Source organism: Bos javanicus, chromosome 26 (assembly GCF_032452875.1).
Source record: "Bos javanicus breed banteng chromosome 26, ARS-OSU_banteng_1.0, whole genome shotgun sequence".
Taxonomy (NCBI): Eukaryota; Metazoa; Chordata; class Mammalia; order Artiodactyla; family Bovidae; genus Bos; species Bos javanicus.
The window spans coordinates 14,151,731-14,176,831 of NC_083893.1; the positions used below are offsets into that span (position 1 = coordinate 14,151,731).

The following is a 25,101-nucleotide window of genomic DNA, read 5'->3' on the forward strand; positions in this document are numbered from 1 at the left end:
ATATACCAGATGAGCCTATAGATCTTGTCATACCAGAAAGTAAAGATGCTGTTAAAGATGAATGGAATTGTCTCAAAAAGACTTAGGAGACACTCCCTATAGAGGTGGTATAATTTGAGCATCATGAGCAACAATTGCTGCAGTAAAGATATATCAAATATGTTAAAATTGATAAATTCATAGAAATTTCATTAGTCTCCTTTGGATCATGCTAGGGAAGCAGTAAATTATTCTAAGAAGTGGTAAATGAAGGGAAACAATTGAAAGGTCATCTGTCTTTCCTGAAAGAACTCTGTCTTGGTTTAGCAGGGTAGTGGATGACGAAAAGTGTTTCAAAGAAGAATTCCAGCTAGTAAAATGCAGAAGAAATGATAGAATTAGGATATCACCATCTTGCAAAACCCTAGTGAAATAATCCTTGTGGACCTTAGTGACTGCGTACACCATTTGAGCAAAAGCTGACGAGAGATCTTTATAATAAGAAGGTGACCATACTCAAACACACTGGCTGATTTTTTTCCGTGCAGCTTGTGAGATTTTAATTTCCCAACCAGGGGTTGAACCTCGGCCCTTGCCAGTGAAAGCACTGCATCCTAACCACTGGACGACCAGGGAATTCCCCACACCGATTAATCTTAACGTGAGAGACACAACCAGGCATTATGTACTTTCAGTACCACCTATGAAATATTCTTGCCCAAAAGTTAAAACCTGGTCTAGATCAAGCCTTTAGATCTAACTAATTTGTAGAAGATACAGAGGACAAATGAACATGTGAAAATAACAGAGGTGCAATTGAACATATCTAATAATTGAGATATTTAATAGAGCACAAATACCTGGTTTCTTCAATGAAATTTTCTTTCAAAGAAGAAAGTATGGATAACCTATATCAAAAGAGAGTTCAGACCTAGAGGGCCTTAAGCCCTGGTTTGCCTAGGATAGTCCTTGTTTATATTTATTGCACTGGGATAATTATTATTAATGGCCCTTTTTACTCTTAGAATATCTCAGTTTTGATGAGAAATTATATAGTCACTTACTTAAGACATATCAACCAAATCTAATGATGAATTCTGATTCAAACAAGTCTGAAAAACATGAGAGAACTCATGAAATTTAAACAGACTAGACATTTGATATAAAGAAAGGAATGCTAAATTTTTTAGATGTGAGTTCAGTTCAGTTCAGTTGCTCAGTCGTGTCAGACTCTTTGCAACCCCATAGACTGCAGCACGCCAGGCCTCCCTGTCCATTACGAACTCCTGGAGTTTACTGAAACTCATGTCCCTTGAGTCGGTGATGCCATTTAGATGTGAGAGTGGTCTTAAAAAGTTCTTAACTCTTGGAGAAGTACACGATGTAAAAGGATAAAATGATACAGAAATTGCTTCAGAACTGTCTTGGCTTCAGAACTGGCCAGTCTTAATTGATCTATATCCCATGTAGTAATAAACGGTGAGGCTGGGTAGTGAATATAAAGGGATTATTAGTATTACTATTTATACTTTTATGTGTGTTTCTAAAACCTTTGTTATGGAAAATTTCAAGGTAAGAAGTTAAAATGTTGCATAAAGCACTGGCAACTTTGATCTTAGTAATGAAATCTCATTTGCATCATTTACAGGTTGTAAACCAAGGCTGTGAGACTTCAAGTTTAGAGATTACTGAACAGTTAAGTGGGCATAAAGCAGCTAATGAGAACCAGCAAAACTTTTTTCTCAGTCAGATAACTATTGATGAAGAAGAATTAATGACACGAAGTCAAGAACTTAATAAAACCGTAAAAATAGGTTTGAATAAGCTTAACTGCTTTCTACAACAGGATCTGAAACTGGATATCCCAACAGGTACTTTTAAAGGGAAATTGAATTAAATTTTTGAAGTTGAATTCAACTGTATACAGTGCTAGTTGTTCCTAGAAACTAGGTCCTGCCATTCCCTGACACACATTTACCATCTCACTCTGATTAATTCAAATATGGAAAAACTGGAATCCTAAAGTAGGTTTAATCAAGCATTAGATGATATACATGGCATATACTCCCAGAAACTTGGGCAATCATAATTCAGTAAAAGTTTACAAACATTCAGGCAACTGGCTTTATTAAGAGAACACAAAAAGAAAGCCTACCATCTATGTAGCACTGTCTATTAAAGGACATTTTCATACCAAAAGTGGAGGAATGTAATTAAATAAATGTAGTTCAATGCAAGGTTCACCACACTGTACATTTTTTATGTGCACCTCTCCTTTTGTCGTGGACCGTTTAGATTGGCAATCATGAAAGAAGGTTTAACACAGGATGTTAACAACTGTTTAACACAGGATGAGTAATTGAGGTATTCATTAGGTTGCAATAGTGGTGACACTGTAAACTTACTAAAAGTCATTGAGTGTATTTTGTGGTATGGAAATTATACTTTACAGTCTTTTTTTTTTTTAGCAGTTATAAAAGGAGATGGCACTAAAGGATGCTAGTTAATTTTCCCCCCCAAGACTCTTGATATTTATTATCCATTTTCCAATGAAATTAGAAATATAAATGTTAAGTGAAAAGGCCAATGCCCATGTAAATTATTAGAACATGAATTATTATAAAGAAATGTAACTGGGTTAATATTTACTTTCCACCAAATTTACAGTAAAATGATTATTCCTGTCTAACTGATCATGCTGAGAAAATTGTATCTTATTCCAATAATGTTGCCATCTTTTTCAGAACACTCTGAATCCTTTTAGAGCCTACAATACATCTTCTGTAGGTGGAAAATTTCATGTTTTGGCATAGGTTGCATCTTGCAATTGGTTGAGTTGTCAATTTAGGAAATATTTTAAGCAACATATGCCTGACAGATAACAAAATTGATTCTCATATGTGGCAGTGCTTATATTTTTGGAAGACAAAGACTTACTGGGAAGTATAAGTTTTAGCATTAAAAAAATGCTGGGAGAGAAGTTCAAGAGGGAGGGGACATATGTATACCTATGACTGATTGATGTTGATGTATGGCAGAAACCAACACAATATTATAAAACAGTTATTTTTCAATTAAAAAAAAAAACCTTACTCATAAGCCACATTTCAATTTTTACCACTTATATCCACTAAAGGTACGACCCCACAGAGGAAAAATTATGTATACCCATCAACTCTGGTGAGAACCCAGCCACGTGAACAGCTCCTTGATCAGTTGAAAATGAAACAGCCTGAGCTGTTAACAACGCTAAACTGTTCAGAAAACAACAAAGAGACCAGTCAGGTAAAATTTATTTTAGGCATCATAATTTTAGAATTCTCCCATGAACTTTGTTTTAAATTTACCTTTATCTATTTCTTGTATCACTTATTTTGGCTGTGCTAGGTCTTCGTTGCCGCTTGAGGGCTCTCTCTCGTCGTGACAGTCAGAGCCTACTCTCTGGTGGTGGTGGCTTCTCTTGTCGCAGAGCCGGGCTCTAGGTGTATGGTCCAAGAGTTGGGGCACGTGGGCTTAGTTGCTCCTTGGCATGTAGGAGCTTCCTGAACCAGGGATCCACCGATGTCCCTGCATTGCAAGACGGACTCCTAGCCACTGGACCACCAGGGAAGCCCTAGACGATGTTTATGTTGTGTTATATTATGTGCTCGATATTGTTCTGAGCATTTTACATATGTATTTACTTAGTTCTCTCAGTAACTCCATAAGGTGAATGCTAGTACTATCCCCATTTTAACAGGTGAGGAAACTAAGAATCACCTTGTCCCAAATCACAAGGATGGAGCTGGAAGTAGAATGTAGAGAATCTCTACAATCTGTGCATTTAACTATAGTAATTATAGAAAAGTTGGGAAATTGTAAAGTAACAAAGAAGAAAGTAAAAAGTAAACTATAATCTCTTTATTCTGAGATTATCACATTTAACACTTTATTATGGGTACTTCTCTATGTGCAAACATAACAGGAATTATTTTTATTATTTTGTAGACTTTCTGCTAATTTTGTTGAGATTTAACTTTTAAGTAAGGGACATTGTGTTGTTTTTCAAAGAGGAAAACTGCCTTGTGTGAAGATTTTTTGTAACCCCACCCCCACCATGTGAAGATTTTTGAGCCCTGGGAATTTATCGATTCATCTAGCTTCTTCTTTTAGGACTTGGATGAAGAAAATGCGGTTCTGGTGCTCACTGTTGAAGAACCTCTGACTCAGGAACCATCTGTAGATACTAGTTTGGATTGTTCATCAAGTGGTGGGGTTCCATTTTTCCAGGTACCTGATTGTATCTTGTTAGATAACCCTTCCACATCTAACATAAATCTGTTATTTGCCATTCAGTATCAAGGCATTGCTCTTGATGGATGGAACAGGAAAAGTATTTTAGTCATTCCTTTGGGATGGCTTGTTAACTTTTCTGGTTTAAAGAATTTATACAAGTATGATAATTGGTTAGGGTTTTATTGGTAGGATAAATAAATGCAAAATTTGACTTATTCCCATCCTTGGCTGGTAATCTTCTGTTGTTATCCTTACCCCTTTTCTACTTCCTCCATACTCAGAATGATACTAAAAGCAGTCATTTCTCTCTTCCCTCCACCTTCAAAGTGGATGTCCTGGAGCCTATCTCTGCCCACAGTAAGACTTTGAAGGCTAAGACGTTTAAATTGAGACAGAATGCCTCTCTGGTTTAATGACTGAGTCTCCTGCCTGAGGCTTTTCTCCTATTAACTATTCCCCCAGGTAGCCTGCACTTCTCACCTGCCTTGATCTTGAGCATTTACATCCTGTGCCCTCTCCTTCCCCCTTTTCACCCCTTTTGCGAGTATGACACTCTAAACTGTCTAATCTTTTCCTCTCATTTAAAGGCATAAGCCTCAACAGAGTCTGTGAAGTAAGAATTTCCTATTCTAGCTCAGATTCCATTAAATTCCTCTCTCTCTGCATCAAGGCAATTTTATCCTCCAAATCTTCCTACCTTTTGCTTTATTCTTTACTATTAGAAAACGCTAGATACATTTCTGTTTTTCAACCCTCTCTTCTATCTTATAAAATTAAGAAAAGAGGGAAAGTTAAGAGGACTTAAGTGACTGCTTAATCCCTATTTGAAAATTCTTTCATTATTACAGCATATGATGTTCTGAAGGCCAGGCTTAGTGGTTCAGTTATGGCAAGGAAGTTCCTACAGTACCAGAAAAGACTTGGGACTGGATTTTAGACCTTTAGCTAAAGTCCAGAAATTATTTTTTTCTCTGATATCTATCTGATTTTGGGAAGTTTTCTAGGTTAGAAACTCTAAAGCTGCTTTACAGTTTGTCTAAGAATTGATGAGTGGGTCTATAAGAAAAGTCATCAGTTACCTAAAGCTCTCTAAGGGCAAGTACAAGGATTCCAATGAAGTATTCCCAAATGAGAAACACGAAATAAGTTTTTTAAAAGATAAAATACAGGTTAAATAAAAAGTATCTTGAGATAGCCTATAGATCTATGCTTAAAATAGAATTACCTCTTTTTTTGGGGTGGGGGGCGCTGCATCTTGCAGCCCATGGATCTTAGCTCCCTGACCAGGGATTGAACCCTGGCCCTGGCAGTGAAAGCACAGAGTCCTAACCCCTGGACTGCCAGGGAAGTCCCTGAATTGCCATTTTTGTACAATAGCCCATCTTTGTTTCCCTAGAGCAAGATTGCTAGCAGCAGCACTATTGACATTTTGAGCTGGCTGGCTAATTCTTTGTTGTGGTGACCTGCCCTGTGTATTATGTGGTATTCATTAGCAGCTTCCCTGGCTTCTATCCACCGAAAGCCAGTAGTGCCCCTCTAGCTTTAACAACCAAAAATGTCTTCAGACATAAGCAAATGTCCCTAGAGGCAAAAGTCTCCGTGTTGATAACCGTGGCCCTACAGTAAAATCTGTAATTATTTTTTTGGAAAACCATACATAAAATTAAATTTCTTTCTCAAACACACCCCCCACTTGGTGATAAAATAAGAAGGCATTCATTTCTACTTTCCAGGCAAAGTGTTGGCTCCAATTTGTGCTGAGTATTTCTAAAGTTTTCCACACCTAATTTCTTCCCTATAACCCAGAGAATTTTGAAAATAGAATATGATTAATATGTGTCACATGTTACTTTATATTGACTTAATTTTCTCCCTTAAATCCACAGCATAAAAAATCACATGGAAAAGACAAAGAAAACAGAGGCACTAATCCACTGGAGAAGTCTAAAGTAGAAGAAATCATAGAGCAATCTGTTACGAAGAGCAGGTTACCTCTACGAGCCCAGAACAATTTTTAGTTAACTTGAGGATTGGTAATTTTACTTTTTAAGGAAAATGAAAAATAAAACCTGTAACCCCAGAACTTGAGCCTTGTGTGTAGATTAAAAATGAGTAGAAAATATCAAGGCAATACTGTAAATGTAGTTGAATTTACTGTCTACTTATTTTTCTGTCATTGCTGTAGTTCCCTCTGTGTTAAGTTAGATTTCATTTGGGATTTGCATGGAGTAAATATGTATTTCTAGCTTTTGATATAAAATAGCTCTTTCAGAACAAATGAAAAGTGTTTTCTTGTATATTACTAAATAGCAGATAGAAAGACGCTGCAGTGTTCTTTTAGGCTTGAACTTATATGGGTAAATATCACCAGCACTTGGTCTTAGGAAGGCCATATCCTTTCTTTTCTTACTATGATTGAATTATGTTTATTTTTCCTTACCTCCTTCCCTAGACTTTTTTATTCTGCTTTCTCAGCTCACTTTCTCCCTTTCTATTTGTCACCAAACCATTTGTAGAGCTAGAAAATGGTATCTATCCATTATTATTAGGAGATAGCCAGAGTTTTATCTAGAAATCTTTGACACTTTTCTGTGGTTATCTCTAAAATCACTGTCAACAGTAAACATAACCCTGGAAATATCCCGTCAATATTTTTGTTTACCCCTACATGTGAAAAAGCATTTCATTCCTTTATGAGGCCTAACATATCAGCCCCTACACAGTTCACAAAAAGCCATTCTGTCCAGAATATAGATTGCTATTATGGGAGGAAAACCCTGAGTTCTGATTAATGGCTGTGTGACCCCATTTTGAGGCCTATGTCTTGTGCAAAAGGTCACACTGATTTAAGGGCTTTTTGAAGCTATTGATTATGAGTGTAATTTATATTCTTTTGTTTACTTGGTGAAACTTTTTGTTGTTCTTTGTATATAATAAAATATGTGTGTATATATTTTTCTTTACTGAAATCTTAACCCTTCATTGAAGGTCCCTGATATTTTTTTGATCTAGCAGCCAAATTTCTGGAAGTTGGGATGTTTCAGCATGAAGAACCAGAGCACTTAGAATATATGCAAAGAATAAATTTGTGCCCACGTCAAGTTAAGTGTAGAAATTCAGAGTTTGATTTTGATAACTAAGTAAAACCAAGCCCTGTTGGAGAATTAGAAAACGTGCTACTTCAAGGAACTCAATTTGCCTTGCAGAGTATTAATTATCTTAATAAAAATGATCATATAATTTCTCTGCAAAATCAGATGTCAATACAAGCTATGAATAATATCTAATAAACATAAGCTACCCTTGGTAATAAATTTGATCTCTACATTAACTTCCTTGTCTCATTATTTCTTATTTTGCAGTGGGTATGTTTACAGAGTTAAGCAAGTTGTATTAAAATTCCTAAAATAGACTTCTGCACAGGTACCAGCAAGGAAGAAAGGCCTTGGTAAACATCCCAGCTTTCCGTTGCACCCCACGGGGCTACACCTTAGTGTGAGATGAATGAGAAACAGATTGGCCCTCACAGGGCCTGGAGTCCAGCTTTAAGCCATCTCATTCCCAAACTGTTTTAAGCTTATCCACTCCAGCACTCTTGCCTGGAAAATCCCATGGACGGAGGAGCCTGGTGGGCTGCAGTCCATGGGGTCACTGAGGGTCGGACACGACTGAGCGACTTCACTTTCACTTTTCACTTTCATGCATTGGAGAAGGAAATGGCAACCCACGCCAGTGTTCTTGCCTGGAGAATCCCGGGGACGGGGAGCCTGGTGGGCTGCCATCTATGGGGTCGCACAGAGTCGGACACGACTGAAGCGACTTAGCAGCAGCAGCAGCAGCAGGAATGCTAATGCAGCTGGCTGAACAGCCTACAGAAGCCAAAATAAATCAGGAGAATTTTAACTTCTAGAGCCTTAAATTAACTTGGTACATTTTAATATACATTGTGAAGCACTCAAAAGGTAACCCTCAGCAAAAATAGAGTAGGTAGTTTCAAGGGCCCATCATTCCTCCTCAGAGATGAAAACATTCAGAAATAATTTTGTCATAACTTGGAAAAACAGAATTTTATAGAACCAAGCAAATGTCGCATCAGGAGCAAAGTAACCTAAGAATTAGGAAAGCCTTTTGGTGTTCTACTTGCCCTTGCTCCATCCCCCTTCCCAGCACTGTGGTAGTCTTGAAGACAGGCAGAAGCCCAGGGTTCTCAGAGAGGGACCTGTTCCCTGGTCCCAAAGAAGCTGAGGCAAGTTTTAATCTCAAAAAGTTGTTGAAACCTGTTTAGGCCAACGTGAAGGACTGAAGCAAGGGACTTTGCTTTGTTTCAGCTAACGCTGAACTCAGGTTGAAAAATGGAAGGCATTTCTCGAAAATATTGTAAGCAAATAACCTGCTGCCACGTTTGGCAAAAGATTACAGTTGAGGTAAATAAAGGTGTGCCCAAAGCCTGAGAGGAAATAATGGGAGAGGATTTCCTAGGGAAATCAGGCTATTCAAAAACAACATTGTATACTAAGGAACTGAGAAAGCCATCTATGTTTAGGGCAAGTTGCATCCTTAGAGAAGACCTGAGAAGACCTAAATGTTCACTGCTGGCTGAACTCAGCTCAGCACAAGTAGGAAGTGAAGGCTAAGCAGATTTAAAAATGATGTAGCTAAGCACTAAAGGAGTGCTCCAATATAGCCACTCTACAAAGACTAGGAGGAGGTTTTTTCCCCTTTTGTTTTCTTTTAATTCTTGTCTTATATTTTTGCCACCGGCATTCAAGGAAATCTGTCAATACTAGCTGAATACAAGCAAAAAAGTCTTCAAAGAAAAGTCAAGTGAGACTTTACAAAAAAAGTTGAGAAAAGTCACTAAACTGCTACAGCCCACAGCAAGGAACAAAAACAAACCACGAGGCATGAAGAATCTGATTGCCAAACTTACCATAATATTCAAATGTTCAGTTTTCAACAAAAAACTGGGAATTTTGCAAAGTATGGCTCATTCGCAGAAGAAAATAACAAACTTGCTGAGGGAGCATAAACTTTGGACTTTCAATCAACTGTCTCAAATATGCTCACAGAGCTAAAGGAATCCAGTAAGTTGTCTCCACAAATAGAAAATATCAGTGAAGAAATTGTAAAAAGGAACCATACAAATCTGGAGCTGAAAAGTAACAAGTGAAAAAAAATCACTAGAGGCTCCCAATAGTATATATGAACAGGCAATTGAAAGCCAGTGAACTTGAAGCTAAGGCAACTGAAATTGTCCAGTTGGAGAATCAGGAGGGAAAAAGAATGAAGGACAAATAGAATCTAAGAGACCTGTAGAGCATAATGAGACAACATTTGCAAAAAGGAAGTACCAGAAGGATAGAGAAAGGAGCAGAAAGAATACTTGAAGAAATAATGGCTGAAAACTTAGATTTGCTAAAACACTCAAAGCTGCATATCCAAGATGCTCAACAAGTCCAAACAGTATAAACTCAGATCCACAAGACACATTATAACTGAACTGTTAAAACTGCAAACAGAATCTTGAAAGCAGCAAGAGTGTAGTCTTCAGGAAAATGCAAATTAAAACCACAGTTAGATATCACTTCACATCCACAAGAATAGCTGTAGTAAAAACAAAATAACAAAAACAAAACAAAAATAACCTCCCTGTTGGTGCAGTGGCTAAGACTCTGCACTTTCACCGCAGGGGGCCCCAGGTTTGATCCCTGGTTGGGGAACCCAAGATCCTGCCTGACAGTGCGGCCCAAAACAAAAAATAACAAGTGCTGGTGAAGACAGTGAGTGGAAACCCTCATATACTGCTTGTGGGAATGAAAAACGTCAGCCACTGTTTAAAAAGAGCTTGGTGGTTCCTAAACAAGATAAACGTAGAATTACCATTTCACCCAGCAAACCTACTCCTAGATAGCTCTCCAAGAGAAAAGAAAAAATTTATCCACACACATCTGTACACAGATGTTCATGTTAGCACTATAAATGCTATAAACAATACAACATAAAATGGATAAAATAACATAGAATGGATTATTAGCCGTAAAAATAATGAAGTGCTGATACCTGCTACTGTGTGGATAAACCTTGAAAAAAATGCTAAGTGAAAGAAGTCAGATGCAAAAATTCATATGTTGTATGTTTACATTTGTATGAAATATCCAGGATAGGTAAATTCATAGAAGCAGATTGGCAGATGCCAAGGTTGTTTTGAGTTGGGAGAAAGGGAGTGATTGCTTAACAAATGTGGACTTTTATGATGTTGGAAATGTGTTGGAACCAGGCAGATGTGGTGGTCGTACAACACTGAATATACTGAATGCCATGGAATTATTTTTTTTAACTAAAAATTTTGAGGTATAATTGGCACATATTAGTTTAATTGTACAATTTGATATTTGTATACATTGTAAAATCACCACAATAATTCTCACAATTATTCATTTTATGTGATTTTGACCTAAGAATAAAAGCCACTCAAAATATAAAATGAGTCCTATCATCTGTTAAAGAAGAAGTACTTGAATCATAAAGGCATTAATATTGTAGGTAGAACTGATAGCAGATAGTAAAACGTTCTTAAAGAAACATGACAATTTAAACATATGTTGTATACATTGTGTGCCCATAAAACACAGCTATTTACCCTCCTTTAAAAGTAACTGGGCTTCCCTGGTGGCTCAAACGGTAAAGAATCTGCCTGCAATGCAGGAGACCCAGGTTTGATCCCTGAGTCGGGAAGATCCCCTGGAAAAGGGAATGGCAACCCACTCCAGTGTTCTCACTTGGAGAATTCCATGGACAGAGGAGCCTAGCGGGCTACAGTCCATGGGGTTACAAAGAGTTGGACATGACTGAAGGAGTTGGCCATGACTGAGAGACTAGCACTCTCACTTTCAAAAAATAATCCAGTATACAAAGAGTAAAAGTGAAAGTCGTGTCTGACTCTTTGCGAGTCTGTACAGCCCATGGAATTCTCCAGGCCAGAATACCCAGGTATCGAACCCAGGTCTCCTGCATTGCAGGTGGATTCTTTACCAGCTGAGCTGTAAGGAAAGCCCAAGAATACTGGAGTGGGTAGCATAGCCCTTCTCCAGGGGATCCTCCTGACCCAGGAATTAAACCAGGGTCTCTTGCATTGCAGGCAGATTCTTTATCAACCGAGCTATCAGGGAAGCCCAATATACAAAGAGACTGGACATCAACAGGAAAGACAACAGAAATAAGTTACAGAAATTAAAGCTAATGGAGTTGCCAAACAAGATAATTTTAAAACATTTAAAGAATTTATAGACAATGAAATATTTTGGATGAAAATTATTTTACAAAGAATCGATAGAAATTCTAGAACTGAAAAAATACAATAAATTATGAACACAGGGAATGGGTTTAATTGCTGAACAGACCTCGTTAAGAGAGTTTTTAAAAGTAGATGATAGGGACTTCCCTGATGGTCCAGTGGTTGGGACTTAGTGCTCCCCGTGCAAGTGGTCTGGGTTTGATCCCTGGTCAGGGAATTAGATCCAATATGTTGGAGAAGGCAATGACAACCCACTCCAGTGTTCTTGCCTGGAGAATCCCAGGGACGGCAGAGCCTGGTGGGCTGCTGTCTATGGGGTCGCACAGAGTCAGACACGACTGGAGCGACTTAGCAGCAGCAGCAGCATGTTGCAGCTAAGACCCAGTGCAGCCACATAAATACATACTTTAAAAAAAGTGGATGATTAGGTTGGAAGAAAATCATTACACTGAAGCATAGCAAGACGAAAGTATAAGAAACACAAAAGAAACAGGACATGGTGAAGAAATTAAACATGTATATAATTAGGGCCTCACAAGGAAGAAGAGAGAATGGGACTGAAGCTTTATAATCCTGAACAGGACAAATGCAAAATCACACCTAGGTACACTCCAGGCAAACTGCTAAAAGGATAAATGAAATAAGGAAGTAAAAACAATAGAGACGTCTTTCCCTGCCGCCGCGGAGCCGCGCGGAGGCGGAGGCTCGGGTGCATTCAAGATTCGGCTCCACCCGTAACCCACCGCCGTGGCCGAGGAAGGCATTGCTGCTGGAGGTGTACTGGACGTTCATACCGCTCTGCAAGAGGCGCTGAAGACCGTCCTCATCCACGATGGCTTAGCACGTGGAATTCGCGAAGCTGCGAACGCTTTAGACAAGCGCCAAGCCCATCTGTGTGTGTTTGCATCCAACTGTAATGAGCCTATGTATGTCAAGTTGGTGGAGGCCCTTTGTGCTGAACATCAAATCAACCTGATTAAGGTTGATGACAACAAGAAACTAGGGGAATGGGTAGGCCTCTGTAAAACTGAGAGAGGGAAAACCTCCTAAAGTGGTTGGATGCAGCTGTGTGGTGGTTAAGGACTATGGCAAAGAATCTCAGGCCAAGGATGTCATCGAGGAGTACTTCAAATGCAAGAAATGATGAAATAAAAAACTGATTTCTTGTTTAAAAAAAAAATAGAGATAATTAAACTGCTGAAACAAAATAACTGTGATTGCCACCACAGTAAAAATATTTTTTAGGAATGATGGTGCATTAAAGGCATTTTATGTGTCTAAGAAATGAAAATGTATTTTTGTCATCACCAATCTGGCACTAAAGGAAACACTAAAGGGCGTTCTTTAGGCAAAAAGAAAATGGTATCAAATGGCCTCTCAGAGATGTAGGAAAGAATAAAGAACAGTAAAAAATATAAATGCATCAGAAAGGTAAATTATCACTGTAAAACAGTAGCAGTGTTTTATGAGTCTAAAATATATATGGAATTAAAACCCTCAAGAATAACACAAAAGATGGAAGAAAGTTAGGAGGAATTAAAACAGTCAAAGATTCTTTGATTATTGGGGAGGTAGTAAAGATTCTAATATTAGACTTTGATAAGTAAAGTCTAAGGAAAATATTAAATACTAAATTTGAATATATTCTATCATTGGATAAATTTTTTCTGTAATGTCAGTAGGGCCAAGTTGATTGATAGGGTTGCAGGTCTCCTATAACATCACTAATTTTCTGTGTAGTTGTTCTGTTAATTAAAATTTTAAAGTCTCAGAAATTCTCTAGTGGTCCAGTGGTTAAGATTCTGTGCTTTCACTGCCAAGGGCCTAGATCTGATACCTGCTCAGGGAACTAAGATTCCGCAAGCACTTAGTGCAGCCCCCACCCCCTCCCCCCCACAAAAAAAGTGTTGAACTCTCTAACTGTAAATTTTAAAATTTCTCCTTTCAGTTCTTTCTTTCTACTTCTAGGACTTGTGCTATGAAAGCGAAAGTTGCTCAGTTGTGTGTGACTCTTTGCAACCCCATGGACTATACAGTCCATGGAACTCTCCAGGCCAGAATACTGAAGTGAGAAGCCTTTCCCTTCTCCAGGGGATATTCCCAACCCAGGGATCGAACCCAGGTCTCCCACACTGCAGGTGGATTCTTTACCAGCTGAGCCACTTGCGCTGTGAAGTACATATATATTTAGAACTGTTATACTTCTTGATGAATCAACACCTGTATCAGTATTGTCCCTTTTTATTCTTGGTGACATTCCTTAAAGTGAAAGAGTTAGTCCCTTCAGTCATGTCTGACTCTGTGACCCTATGGACTGTAGCCCATGGCTCCTCTGCCCATGGGATTCTCCAGGCAAGAATATTGGAGTGGGTTACCATGGCTTCCTCCAGGGGCTCTTCCCACGTCTGTTATGTCTCCTGCATCACCACCTGGAAAGCCCAGTGGGGTGGGTAGTCATTCCCTTCTCCAGGGAATCTTCCTGACACAGGGATCGAACCCAGGTCTCTGGAATTGCAGACAGATTCTTTACTATCTGAGCCATCAAGGAAGCCCATTCCTTATTCTCTATTAATGTAGATACTCTAGCTTTATTTCCTCTTTAAAAGATTAATTTAAAAATTGTATAGTTGACTTATAACTCCAGCTTTCTCTTTCTTAATGTTTGTAGACTTTTTGATGATGCCCATTCTGATCAGTGTGAGGTGATACTTTACTGTAGTTTTGATTTGCATTTCTTTAATAATTATGTTTTTTTTTTTCCTACCTCCTTTAGAAATAATGTTTTTATGAGTCCATTTTATCTCCATTAAAACTTTTGTTTTTTCCAAAGGCTTACTATACATATATATATAGAACTAATCATAGTCTGCCCTCAAAAAAAATTATACTGAATCATATATAGCTTCAGAACCTAACAACAGCACACTTCTAATTATTCTCTCTCATCTTTTCTGTGTTTTTCATTTTACTCTTATATTTGCAATAAAACCACAATCCATTGTTACTGTATTTCATCTTGAAAGATAATTGTCTTTGGAGAGATTAAAAATAAGAGAAAGAATGTCTACTTTCATTTTAACCATTTCCAGAGATCTTTATTTTTGTAGATCTGTCTTTATGTATGATACCTAATATTCTCTAATACACTCTTGTTGAAGAGCTTCCTTTAATATTTCTTACAGTATAGGACTGCTGGTAATAAATTCTGTCACTTTTGTTTTCTAAAATATTCTTTGTTTTCATTTTGGGAAGATATTTCATCATGTGTGATTCTGGGTTGGCAGTTATTTTCTTTCAGCACATTAAAAATGTCACTGCATTGTCCTCTGGTTTGCAGTTTCTATTAAGAAGCCTAATGTGCAATTCTTATCTTTGTTCTTCTGCATTTAATGTCTTCTTTCTCTGGCTGCCTTCAAAGTTTTCTCTTTAACTTTGGTTTTCAGTGGTTGGATTAGGGTGGGAGCTAGGTTGCTAGAGAGCTTTTCTCAATGTTCTTTCTCCACCCTCAGCTTTCAGCCTTCCCTGTGTGCCTGAACCGGTGAAGGGTTTCTGAGCACTTCTGCCATGGGAAGGTGCTACTCTCTTTCCATTCTTGGGTCTCGCTGGCCTGAAGCTGGGGGTTGGGAAGTGTTTTCTGCTGTCCAGGTCCAGCCTTCGTCCTAGCAGGCCCTGTGTCCTGGGTCTTGGGGGCGTTGGGCTTTCTCAGTGATCCTGTCCCTCTATGGGGTAGCCAAACTCTGCTGGGAACTTTGGCAGGTTCTTTGCAGGAGAGTTTCCTGCCCTTCCTCTATGAGTAAATTTTTTTTAAAACCTTGATCATAGTGGGCTTTCCATGTGGCCCTAGTGGTAAAGAATCCGCCTGCCAATGCAGGAGCTAGCAGTAAATTCCTGGATTCAGAAGATCCCCTGGATGGCAACCCACTCCAGTATCCTTGCCTGGAGAATCCCATGGAGAGCAGAGCCTGGAAGACTACAGTTCAAAGGGTCGCAAAGAGTGGGACACAACTGAAGCGACTTAGCACCCATGCCCAGCAGTCTTCACATGCATCCCTAGGAGCCACAACTTTTGCTGCCCTTCTCCCTGTGGCTTTGGTCTCTAAGGAAGAAGTCTCTGGCCAGAGCTTCATGCCTGTTTTTGTAGTAGTGGCTGCTTCCTTTTCTAAGCCTGCATCACAAATAGAGGCTTCTTCTGATTTCCTCCCTGGGTTTCTGTTTTTCTTGAGCACCTGTAAAGTCTGTGAAGAGCCTGGTAGTGGGTGCAAATTTCCATTGTGTCTGCAGCTCCCAGGGGTTCTGTACTTTCATGCTGCTACTGCTGCTAAGTCGCTTCAGTCGTGTCCGACTGTGCGACCCCATAGACGACAGCCCAACAGGCTCCCCTGTCCCTGGGATTCTCCAGGCAAGAACACTGGAGTGGGTTGCCATTTCCTTCTCCAGTGCATGAAAGTGAAAAGTGAAAATGAAGTCCCTCAGTCGTGCCCGACCCTCAGCGACCCCATGGACTGCAGCCTACCGGACTCCTCCATCCATGAGATTTTCCAGGCAAGAGTACTGGAGTGGGGTGCCATTGCCTTCTTAAACCTTTGTCAATTTGTTAAATGTTTTAGCTGAATTCTTCTTACTTGTTTGCATGATATCTGGTGTCTCCTTCTCCCAGGTCAGCTATCACTCTTCCCTGTCTCTCAATAGGAAGTCCTTTTTTCTCAGAGTGCTTGGCTGGCCTGAGACCTCAGCTCTCTGACTGGTGCAGAAAAGTTATGATTGTGTTTGTCTAGATTTTTTCTTGTTAGAGTGACAACAATGGTCTTTACAACTTTCTGCATCCTAGGTGGGAGCAAAATCAATAGTCTCCTGTTAACATCTTCTAACTTGTTAGATAAATAGTAGGACTGATTTCAAGAGAGATTCCCTTTTCAAATGTGTGCCTGTTTTGTTCCTATTTGACTCTTCTTATTTATTATTTCTTCTGGCTCCTTACCAGCCAAATCTTTCTCAGTCTTTATGATAACCTCCCATGCCTTCAAAGATACTTCCCCCTGTGTATCTGAAAAACACTTAAGCATATAAGAATTAGATCCTATTAAGTTTAATCTAATCTCCATGTTGAAAAGCTTTTATTTGAAGGAAACTGAAAACCTTGCTGCTGTACCTTGGGTGGTAAATTATCTGCAGGAGCAAGTGCTTTCGCTCAATAGAAGCTTCAGAAGCACATTTCACTTGGTACTTTTTCCCCTAAAGAGGAAGAGAAAGAAGAGAAACTGATAAAAACTATTTCATAGATACTCTATTTAAAATATTATTTTAAATGGCTGTTAATTTCTCACTGATTTATAGATCACATGGTTGGATAACTCAGAATTAGAAGAATTAACCAGTTAGCACCATGCTCAAAATAAATTTGATTTCTACACTACCAGTTACAAGAGCACCAATTAGAAGATCAAGAACAGGGACTTCCCTGGTGGTCCAGTGGTTAAGAATCTGCTTTGCAATTTAGGAGATGTGGGTTTGATCCTTGGCAAGGGAGCTAAGATCTCACATGTTGTGTGGTGCCATCAAAAAATGAAAAAATGAATAGCAAAAACAAAATCAAGCTAAACTTTTAAAATCACTCTGATTTTTCTTTTTATCAAAGGGAATACACCATGAATTGATGAAACTAATAAGCTTTTCTTGAAGTTTCTATAAATACTGTGCCTGTTTTCTATCCTTTGGATGAAAAAGTATCTTTTACTTATTTAAAATAAAATATTGGATAATTAAAATGTAATCAAAACACTTTTAATATATGGAGTTTGAAGTTAAGTGAAAGTCACTTAGTCATGTCCATTTCTTTGCGACCCCATGGAATGTAGCTTGCCAGGCTCCTCTGTCCACAGAATTCCCCAGGCAAGAATACTGGAGTGGGTTGCATTCCTTTCTGCAAGGGATCTTTCCGACCCAGGAATCACACCCCAGTCTCCCACACTGTAGGCAGATTCTTTACCATCTGAGCCACCAGGAAAGCCCATTATTTCAAAGCCCAGGGTTTGAAATAATCTAGTGCCAAAGCCTTTGACTGTGTGGATCACAATAAACTGGAAAATTCTGAAAGAGATGGGAATACCAGACCACCTGACCTGCCTCTTGAGAAATCTGTACGCAGGTCAGGAAGCAACAGTTAGAACTGGACATGGAACAACAGACTGGTTCCAAACAGGGAAAGCAGTACGTCAAGGCTGTATATTGTCACCCTGCTTATTTAACTTATATGCAGACTACATCATGAGAGACGCTGGGCTGGAAGAACCACAAGCTGGAATCAAGATTGCTGGGAGAAATATCAATAACCTCAGATATTGATATTAATATCAATAATTGATATTAAATATCAATAACCTCACCCTTATGGCAGAAAGTGAAGAGGAATTCAAAAGCCTCTTGATGAAAGTGAAAGAGGAGAGTGAAAAGTTGGCTTAAAGCTCAACATTCAGAAAACGAAGATCATGGCATCTGGTCCCATCACTTCATGGGAAATAGATGGGGAAACAGTGGAAACAGTGTCAGACTTTATTTTTTTGGGCTCCAAAATCACTGCAGATGGTGACTGCAGCCATGAAATTAAAAGACGCTTCCTCCTTGGAAGGAAAGTTATGACCAACCTAGATAGCATATTCAAAAGCAGAGACGTTACTTTGCCAACAAAGGTCCATTTGGTCAAGGCTATGGTTTTTCCAGTGGTCACGTATGGATGTGAGAGTTGGACTGTGAAGAAAGCTGAGCGCCGAAGAATTGATGCTTTTGAACCGTGGTGTTGGAGAAGACTCTTGAGAGTCCCTTGGACTGCAAGGAGATCCAACCAGTCCATTCTGAAGGAGATCAGCCCTGGGATTTCTTTGGAAGGACTAATGCTAAAGCTGAAACTCCAGTACTTTGGCCACCTCATGTGAAGAGTTGACTCATTGGAAAAGACTCTGATGCTGGGAGGGGTTGGGGGCAGGAGGAGAAGGGGAGGACAGAGGATGAGATGGCTGGATGGCATCACCGACTCAATGGACATGAGTCTGAGTGAACTCCGGGAGTTGGTGATGGACAGGGAAGCCTGGCGTGCTGTGGTTCATGGGGTCGCAAAGAGTCAGACTGAGCGACTGAACTGAACTCAGTGCAATTATTGCAATTTTTAAAATAAAAGGTAGTAGAGTAGAAATCAAATTTGAGCTAACTGGTTAATAATTTTGTGTATACTATATGTATGTACTTATGTCTTGAGCATAATAGACAATATATACTTGCTTATACATTTAGATTTAATGAAATAACTTGCCCTCCTTTTTTCTTTTGAGGAGACTTATTGTTTTTCACTTTAATGTTCCAGATCACTCAGGAATGGTTGCATACCCAGGGAATAAAGTAATAGTTATAGACTTGTTTAAAAACAGTACTTGTACCTGCTACAATTGCTTAACCAATAGAGCCACAGAAAGATCTTGTTTAAGAATCATTTCTGAGATTAAATCCTTGCTTTGCTATGCGTTAGCTCTGAGCCTTTCGGAGAAGGCAATGGCACCCCACTCCAGTACTCTTGCCTGGAAAATCCCGTGGACAGAGGAGCCTGGTAGGCTGCAGTCCATGGGGTCGCTAGGAGTCAGACATGACTGAGTGACTTCACTTTCACTTTCATGCATTGGAGAAGGAACTGGCAACCCACTCCAGTGTTCTTGCCTGGAGAATCCCAGGAACCGGGGAGCCTGGTGAGCTGCCATCTATGGGGTCGCAAAGAGTCGGACACGACTGAAGTGACTTAGCAGCAGCAGCAGCAGCTCTGAACCTTTAGACAAGTTGTTTGATTTCTCTGGGCCTAATACCTCATCCATAACATGAAGTTGTTACCTATCTGCTGGACTATTAAAAGGTAGCAAAGTTTCTTGGGTTTCCAGCCTTAGAGGGATAATAAGATGGAAAATAACGAGCCTAGAGTCATTTTTTAATGTTTACTTTTTTTGCCTGTGCTGGGTCTTCATTGCTGGGCGGGCTTTTCTCTAGTCGCAGTGCATGAGCTTCTCGTTGCGGTGGCTTCTCTTGTCGTGGAGCACAGGTTCTCGGGCACTCGGCCTTCAGGAGTCATGGCACACAGGCTCTAGAGCACAGGCTCGGTAGTCGTGGTGCATGGGCTTAGTTCCTCTGCAGCTTGGGGTATCTTCCCAGATCAGGGATTGAACTCGTGTTTCCTACATTGGCAGGGGATTCTCATCCACTGAGCCACCAGGGAAGCCTGAGTCTATAGTCATTTGGTGGCTGGTTTTCCATCAGCTTCAAGGCTGGACCTCCACGTGTGATGACCTCCTGCTCTACTTTCACAGTGAGTGCTCCTGAAGACCACGAATGAGAAGGATCTCATGAACGCTGCTCAGTGCCAAGAGCCACCACGTTTAGGAGATGCTGCTTTTCATCTTGACCTACAGCTGCTGCACCATTGCTGCTGCCCTTGTGACTGCTGCTCTTGTCCGTATTCTTTGTCATCATCCCCTCTAAATATTCTGGACTATCCAGATGGTCACCTCCTTATTGAGAAAGAATAGGTTTGTTCTCCCTCAGTTCAGTTCAGTCGCTGAACTGAAAAAGTTCAGTTCAGTTCAGTTCAGTTCGTGTCCGACTCTTTGCAGCCCCATGAATCGCAGCACGCCAGGCCTCCCTGTCCATCACCAACTCCCAGAGTCTACCCAAATTCATGTCTATTGAGTCGGTGATGCCATCCAACCATCTCATCCTCTGTCGTCCCCTTCTCCTCCTGCCCTCAATCTTTCCCAGCATCAGGGTCTTTTCAAATGAGTCAGTTCTTTGCATCAGGTGGCCAGAGTACTGGAGTTTCAGCTTCAACATCAGTCCTTCCAATGAACACTCAGGACTGATCTCTTTTAGGATGGACTGGTTGGATCTCCTTGCAGTCCAAGCGACACTCAAGAGTCTTCACCAACATCACAGCTCAAAAGCATCAATTCTTCGGCACTCAGCTTTCTTTATAGTCCAACTCTCACATCCATACATGACCACTGGAAAAACCATAGCCTTGACTAGACAGATCTTTGTTGACAAAGTAATGTCTCTGCTTTTTAATATGCTGTCTAGGTTGGTCATAACTTTCCTTCCAAAGAGTAAGCCTCTTTTAATTTCATGGCTGCAATCACCATTTGCAGTAATTTGGGAGCCCCCAAAAATAAAGTCAGCCACTGCTTCCACTGCTTCCCCATCTATTTGCCATGAAGTGATGGGACCAGATGCCATGATCTTTGTTTCTGAATGTTGAGCTTTAAGCCAACTTTTTCACTCTCCTCTTTCACTTTCATCAAGAGGCTTTTGAGTTCTTCTTCACTTTCTGCCATAAGGGTGGTGTCATCTGCATATCTGAGGTTATTGATATTTCTCCCGGCATTCTTGATTCCAGCTTGTGCTTCTTCCAGCCCAGCATTTCTCATGATGTAGTCTGCATATAAGTTAAATGAGCAGGGTGACAATATACAGCCTTGACGTACTCCTTTTCCTATTTGGAACCAGTCTGTTGTTGCATGTCCAGTTCTAACTGTTGCTTTCTGACCTGCATACAGGTTTCTCAAGAGGCAGGTCATGTGGTCTGGCATTCCCATCTCTTTCAGAATTTTCCACAGTTTATTGTGATCCACACAGTCAAAGGCTTTGGCATAGCCAATAAAGCAGAAATAAATGTTTTTCTGTAACTCTCTTGCTTTTTGATGATCCAGCGGATGTTGGCCATTTGATCTCTGGTTCCTCTGCTTGTTCTCCTTAGAAACCCAGAAAACCCGTTTTGTACTCAGGGTTGGGCTATCAGCCTGCCAAACTCTGTTCTTTGTCCTAGAAGTGCTGGGGTGATGCTTAGTGACCCATATTTGATGACACCATTCTGGGGCCAGGGACAGTGATGGATGCTGATGAGAGACAGGGATGACCAAGATAGAGCTTCTGCTCTTTAGGAACCATTAGTCTTCTCCAGTCTTGGGGACTATATCCTATTTCATTAAGTTCAGTACCCCAAATCAACCTGGCATTCATGTTCTTGTTTCCTCTTTGGTTGGATGGCATCACCGACTCAATAGACATGAATTTGGGTAGACACTTCCACTTATTATTATTATTATTTATTTATTTTTGGCCCTGTTGCACAGCATACAGGATCTTATGTCCAAACCTCTGCCGTCTTTAGTGGAAGTGTGGAATCCTAACCCACTGGACTGCCAGGGAATTCCCTTACATTACTTCCACTTCAATCATTCAATCCCTCTTCTCTTTTCTTCCCTCTTCCCTGTCTCCAACACGAGTCTTCTCTTTTTACCTTAAGTGGCTGAGTGATACAAGGTTCTAATAACCAGGATCCTGAACTCAGAAGAGGAACAAATCAAAATGATCTTTCCCCAACTAGCAACAATTTAGGAAATATATAGCCCTGCCTCTGTTATCAATTCCCTTTTTCTTCAACATAAGCCATGCAAATAGTATTTTGCATAATTTATGAGGTTAAAAATTAATCAACCAAAAATCACTTGTGTTCACTGAGGGAGAAGGAAAGATGGGCTAAACTAAGTTCTTCACTGCTTAGTGTTTGTACTAGGCAACATTTATTCTACTCCTTTCAGACAGAAGGAGGTTGAGAACGCACCGGGTCAGGGTGTGCTGAGTTGTTTCAGTCGTCTCCAACTCTTTGCAACGCTATGGACTGTGGCCCATCAGGCTCCTCTGTTCATGGGGATTCTCCAGCCAAGAATACTGGAGTGAGTTGCCATGCCCTCCTTCAAGGGATCGTCCCAACCCAGGGATCGGACCCATGTCTCCTGAACCGGCAGCTGAATTCTTCCCCACTACGGCCACCTGGGAAGCCCCAAAATGGTTAAGAAACTTATCAAAGTTCACAGTAAAAATGGCAGAGCTCGAATTAAAAAATTATGTTTGTTTGACTCCATTCACCCTTTCAAAAGTATCTATTGAGCACCTACTACATGCCAGACACAGTTTCAGGAACTGCGTTCACAATTCAAAAAGTACAAAAGTACAGCCTAAAGCCATTTCCAGTCTCATTCTTACTCCCACTCCTACATCTGCACCACCATGCAGTTGCCTTCAAAGCTACTGATGTTACCAGTTTCTTGGGACCTATAAATTCAGGCAGGACTTTCCCTTTTAGGTCAAACCTTGGCATAATCGATATTCCCCACCTCTCCTAATAGTGTCAGACTTCTTTGATGAGTTGTGTGAAACAACTAGTCAGTATTTCAGGCCCATTTCACAGCTGGGGGAAAAAAATGTGTCCTTGGGAAGCCAGACTAAGTTTTATCTGAGATGAGGTCATTGCCAAGCAAGAGAGTGAGTGCCTATAGGCAGCTCACAGTTTCTTGACCGTGAGGCACTTAATTGTCCAGGAGGTCATCCACCCCAGGTCTCAGTGATCCTCACGCTTAGGATTTCCAAAATGTTTCCACTTCACCTGTCTGAACTGAAGGTTTCTCTATCACCCCCACAGTCCTGCTGAATAAGGCCTGCATCTTTGTGGTCTGGTAATCATGAAATTTGTTGCCTTTTCCTTGTCTCAGAAAATAATCTTTAGAGTATTCCTTAGAGTTAAGGACAGTGGGATTTTGTGCCCATTAGATCTCAAATGATTTCATGAAAATTTAAAAAATCAGAACCAAAGTCTGAAATGGCTTTAACTTTTTCTTTGGATTATTCGGTTCCTTGGTAATAAACTTCCTCTTTCTCTCCTTTCTAGGGTGTGATCAGAAAGAAGGGCACCTGCCTGGTGAAAGATTGCAAATGAAGGAACACAGGGCCAGGGGAGAAGGCTGGCACACTGAATAGAAAGGGCCCATGGTCCACACACCATGAGTCCCGGTTCATCACTTCTGGTTCTTTCTCCAGGACTACTGCCTGGGAGCTTAGCTGAATATCTACAAGTTTCGATTACATGTCAAACTGTCTCTTCTGATATTATTGCTCTTGTTAAAATTATTATAGGGCACGTTACTGACTTTCATGTGACACTCTTTCATCGTTAAAAAAAAATAACGTAACAACTCTACTTAGATATAATTCACACCATATAATGCACCTATTAAATATTTTCTTTTCTGGATATTCTCAAAGTTTTATAACTATCACTACAATAACTTCTAGAACATTTTCACTACCTCAAAAAGAAACTGTACATACTAGCAGTCACCCTTCATTTGCCTCCAACTTCCTTAGCTCTGTTGCTGCTGCTAACTCGCTTCAGTCGTGTCCGACTCTGTGCAACCCCATAGATGGCAGCCCACCAGGCTCCCCCGTCCCTGGGATTCTCCAGGCAAGAACACTGGAGTGGGTTGCCATTTCCTTCTCCAATGCATGAAAGTGAAAAGTGAAAGTGAAGTCGCTCAGTTGTGTCCGACCCTTAGCGACATCATGGACTGCAGCCTACCAGGCTCCTCCCTCCATGGGATTTTCCAGGCAAGAGTACTGGAGTGGGGTGCCAATGCCTTCTCCTTAGCCCTAGGCAACCACTAATCTACTTTCTGTCTGTACAGATTTGCCTTTTCTGGACATTTCATATAAACATAAATGTGGCCTTTTGTGTCTGGCTTCTTAGCAAAATGTTTAAGTTCATCCATGTTGTAGCATGCATCATTATGTCATTCCTTTTTGTTACCAAATAATATTCCATTGCTTGAGGTGCATTTATTCATCCATCAGTATGTGGACATTTGGGGACATTTGGGGTGTTTCTTTTTGGCTGTCATGAATATTTCTACTGTGAACATTTGTGTACAAGTTCTTGTATGGACAGACATTTTCATTTCTTGGGTGTATACATAGGAGTGGAATTCCTGGGTCATACAGTAACTCTGTTTAACCTTTTCAGGAACTCCCGGATTGTTTCCCACAGCTGTGGCTTCATTTTAAACAGCCACCAGCAATGTATAGGGTTCTAAATCTATACATTCTTACCAACATTATTTTTTTTAAAAGAAATTACTATAACTATCCTACCGCGTACAAAGTGGTAACTAATTGTGGTTTTCATTTGCATTTCCCTGATGACCAATGATATCAAACATTTTTTCACGTGCTTATTGACCATTTGTGTATCTTCTTTGGAGAAATGTTTATTCAGATCTTTTGCCCATTTAAAAAATAGTGATCTCTGTCTTTTTTGTTATTGAATTCTTCATCATTATTTAAATGGAGCAAATAAATATCATAAGCTCCACCCAAAGCTCAATGGTTGGTAAAATTTATCCACATTATGTTGTTATGTAAAGTACATGAGAGTATGTGAAATGTGACCACTGAAGCAATGTCCTGATGACTGTTGCCTGTGTATTCCAGAGCTCTGATCCCACTCATGACAAGGACAAAATATTTCTTTCGATCATAGTAGCATCTTGTAAGTCAGTAAAACCCTAAAACACTAATTAGATATTGTCAAATTTTAAATAAAATATAATACAATGATTCAATATGTGACTTACTAAATGATTTAGTCATTCCAATGGCTGAAGATAATAAAACTTTTAGTATAAGCAAAAACAGGA

General features: G+C 40.0%; 1 protein-coding gene and 1 pseudogene across 1 annotated transcript in view; both read left to right on the forward strand.

Annotated features, from left to right (window-relative positions):
• The window catches only part of KIF11 (kinesin family member 11), a 46,207-nt gene extending 38,622 nt beyond the window's left edge, over positions 1 to 7,585 (forward strand). Inside the window, exons 19-22 of the mRNA XM_061402812.1 lie at positions 1,628 to 1,850; positions 3,116 to 3,264; positions 4,132 to 4,248; positions 6,141 to 7,585. Coding sequence (XP_061258796.1) covers positions 1,628 to 1,850; positions 3,116 to 3,264; positions 4,132 to 4,248; positions 6,141 to 6,272 — 621 coding nt within the window. The 3' untranslated portion in view covers positions 6,273 to 7,585. The remainder of the gene's footprint in view (positions 1 to 1,627; positions 1,851 to 3,115; positions 3,265 to 4,131; positions 4,249 to 6,140) is intronic.
• Positions 7,586 to 12,289: 4,704 nt separating this feature from the next.
• Positions 12,290 to 12,727, forward strand: LOC133239082 (small ribosomal subunit protein eS12-like; annotated as a pseudogene).
• The last annotated feature ends 12,374 nt before the right edge of the window (positions 12,728 to 25,101 follow it).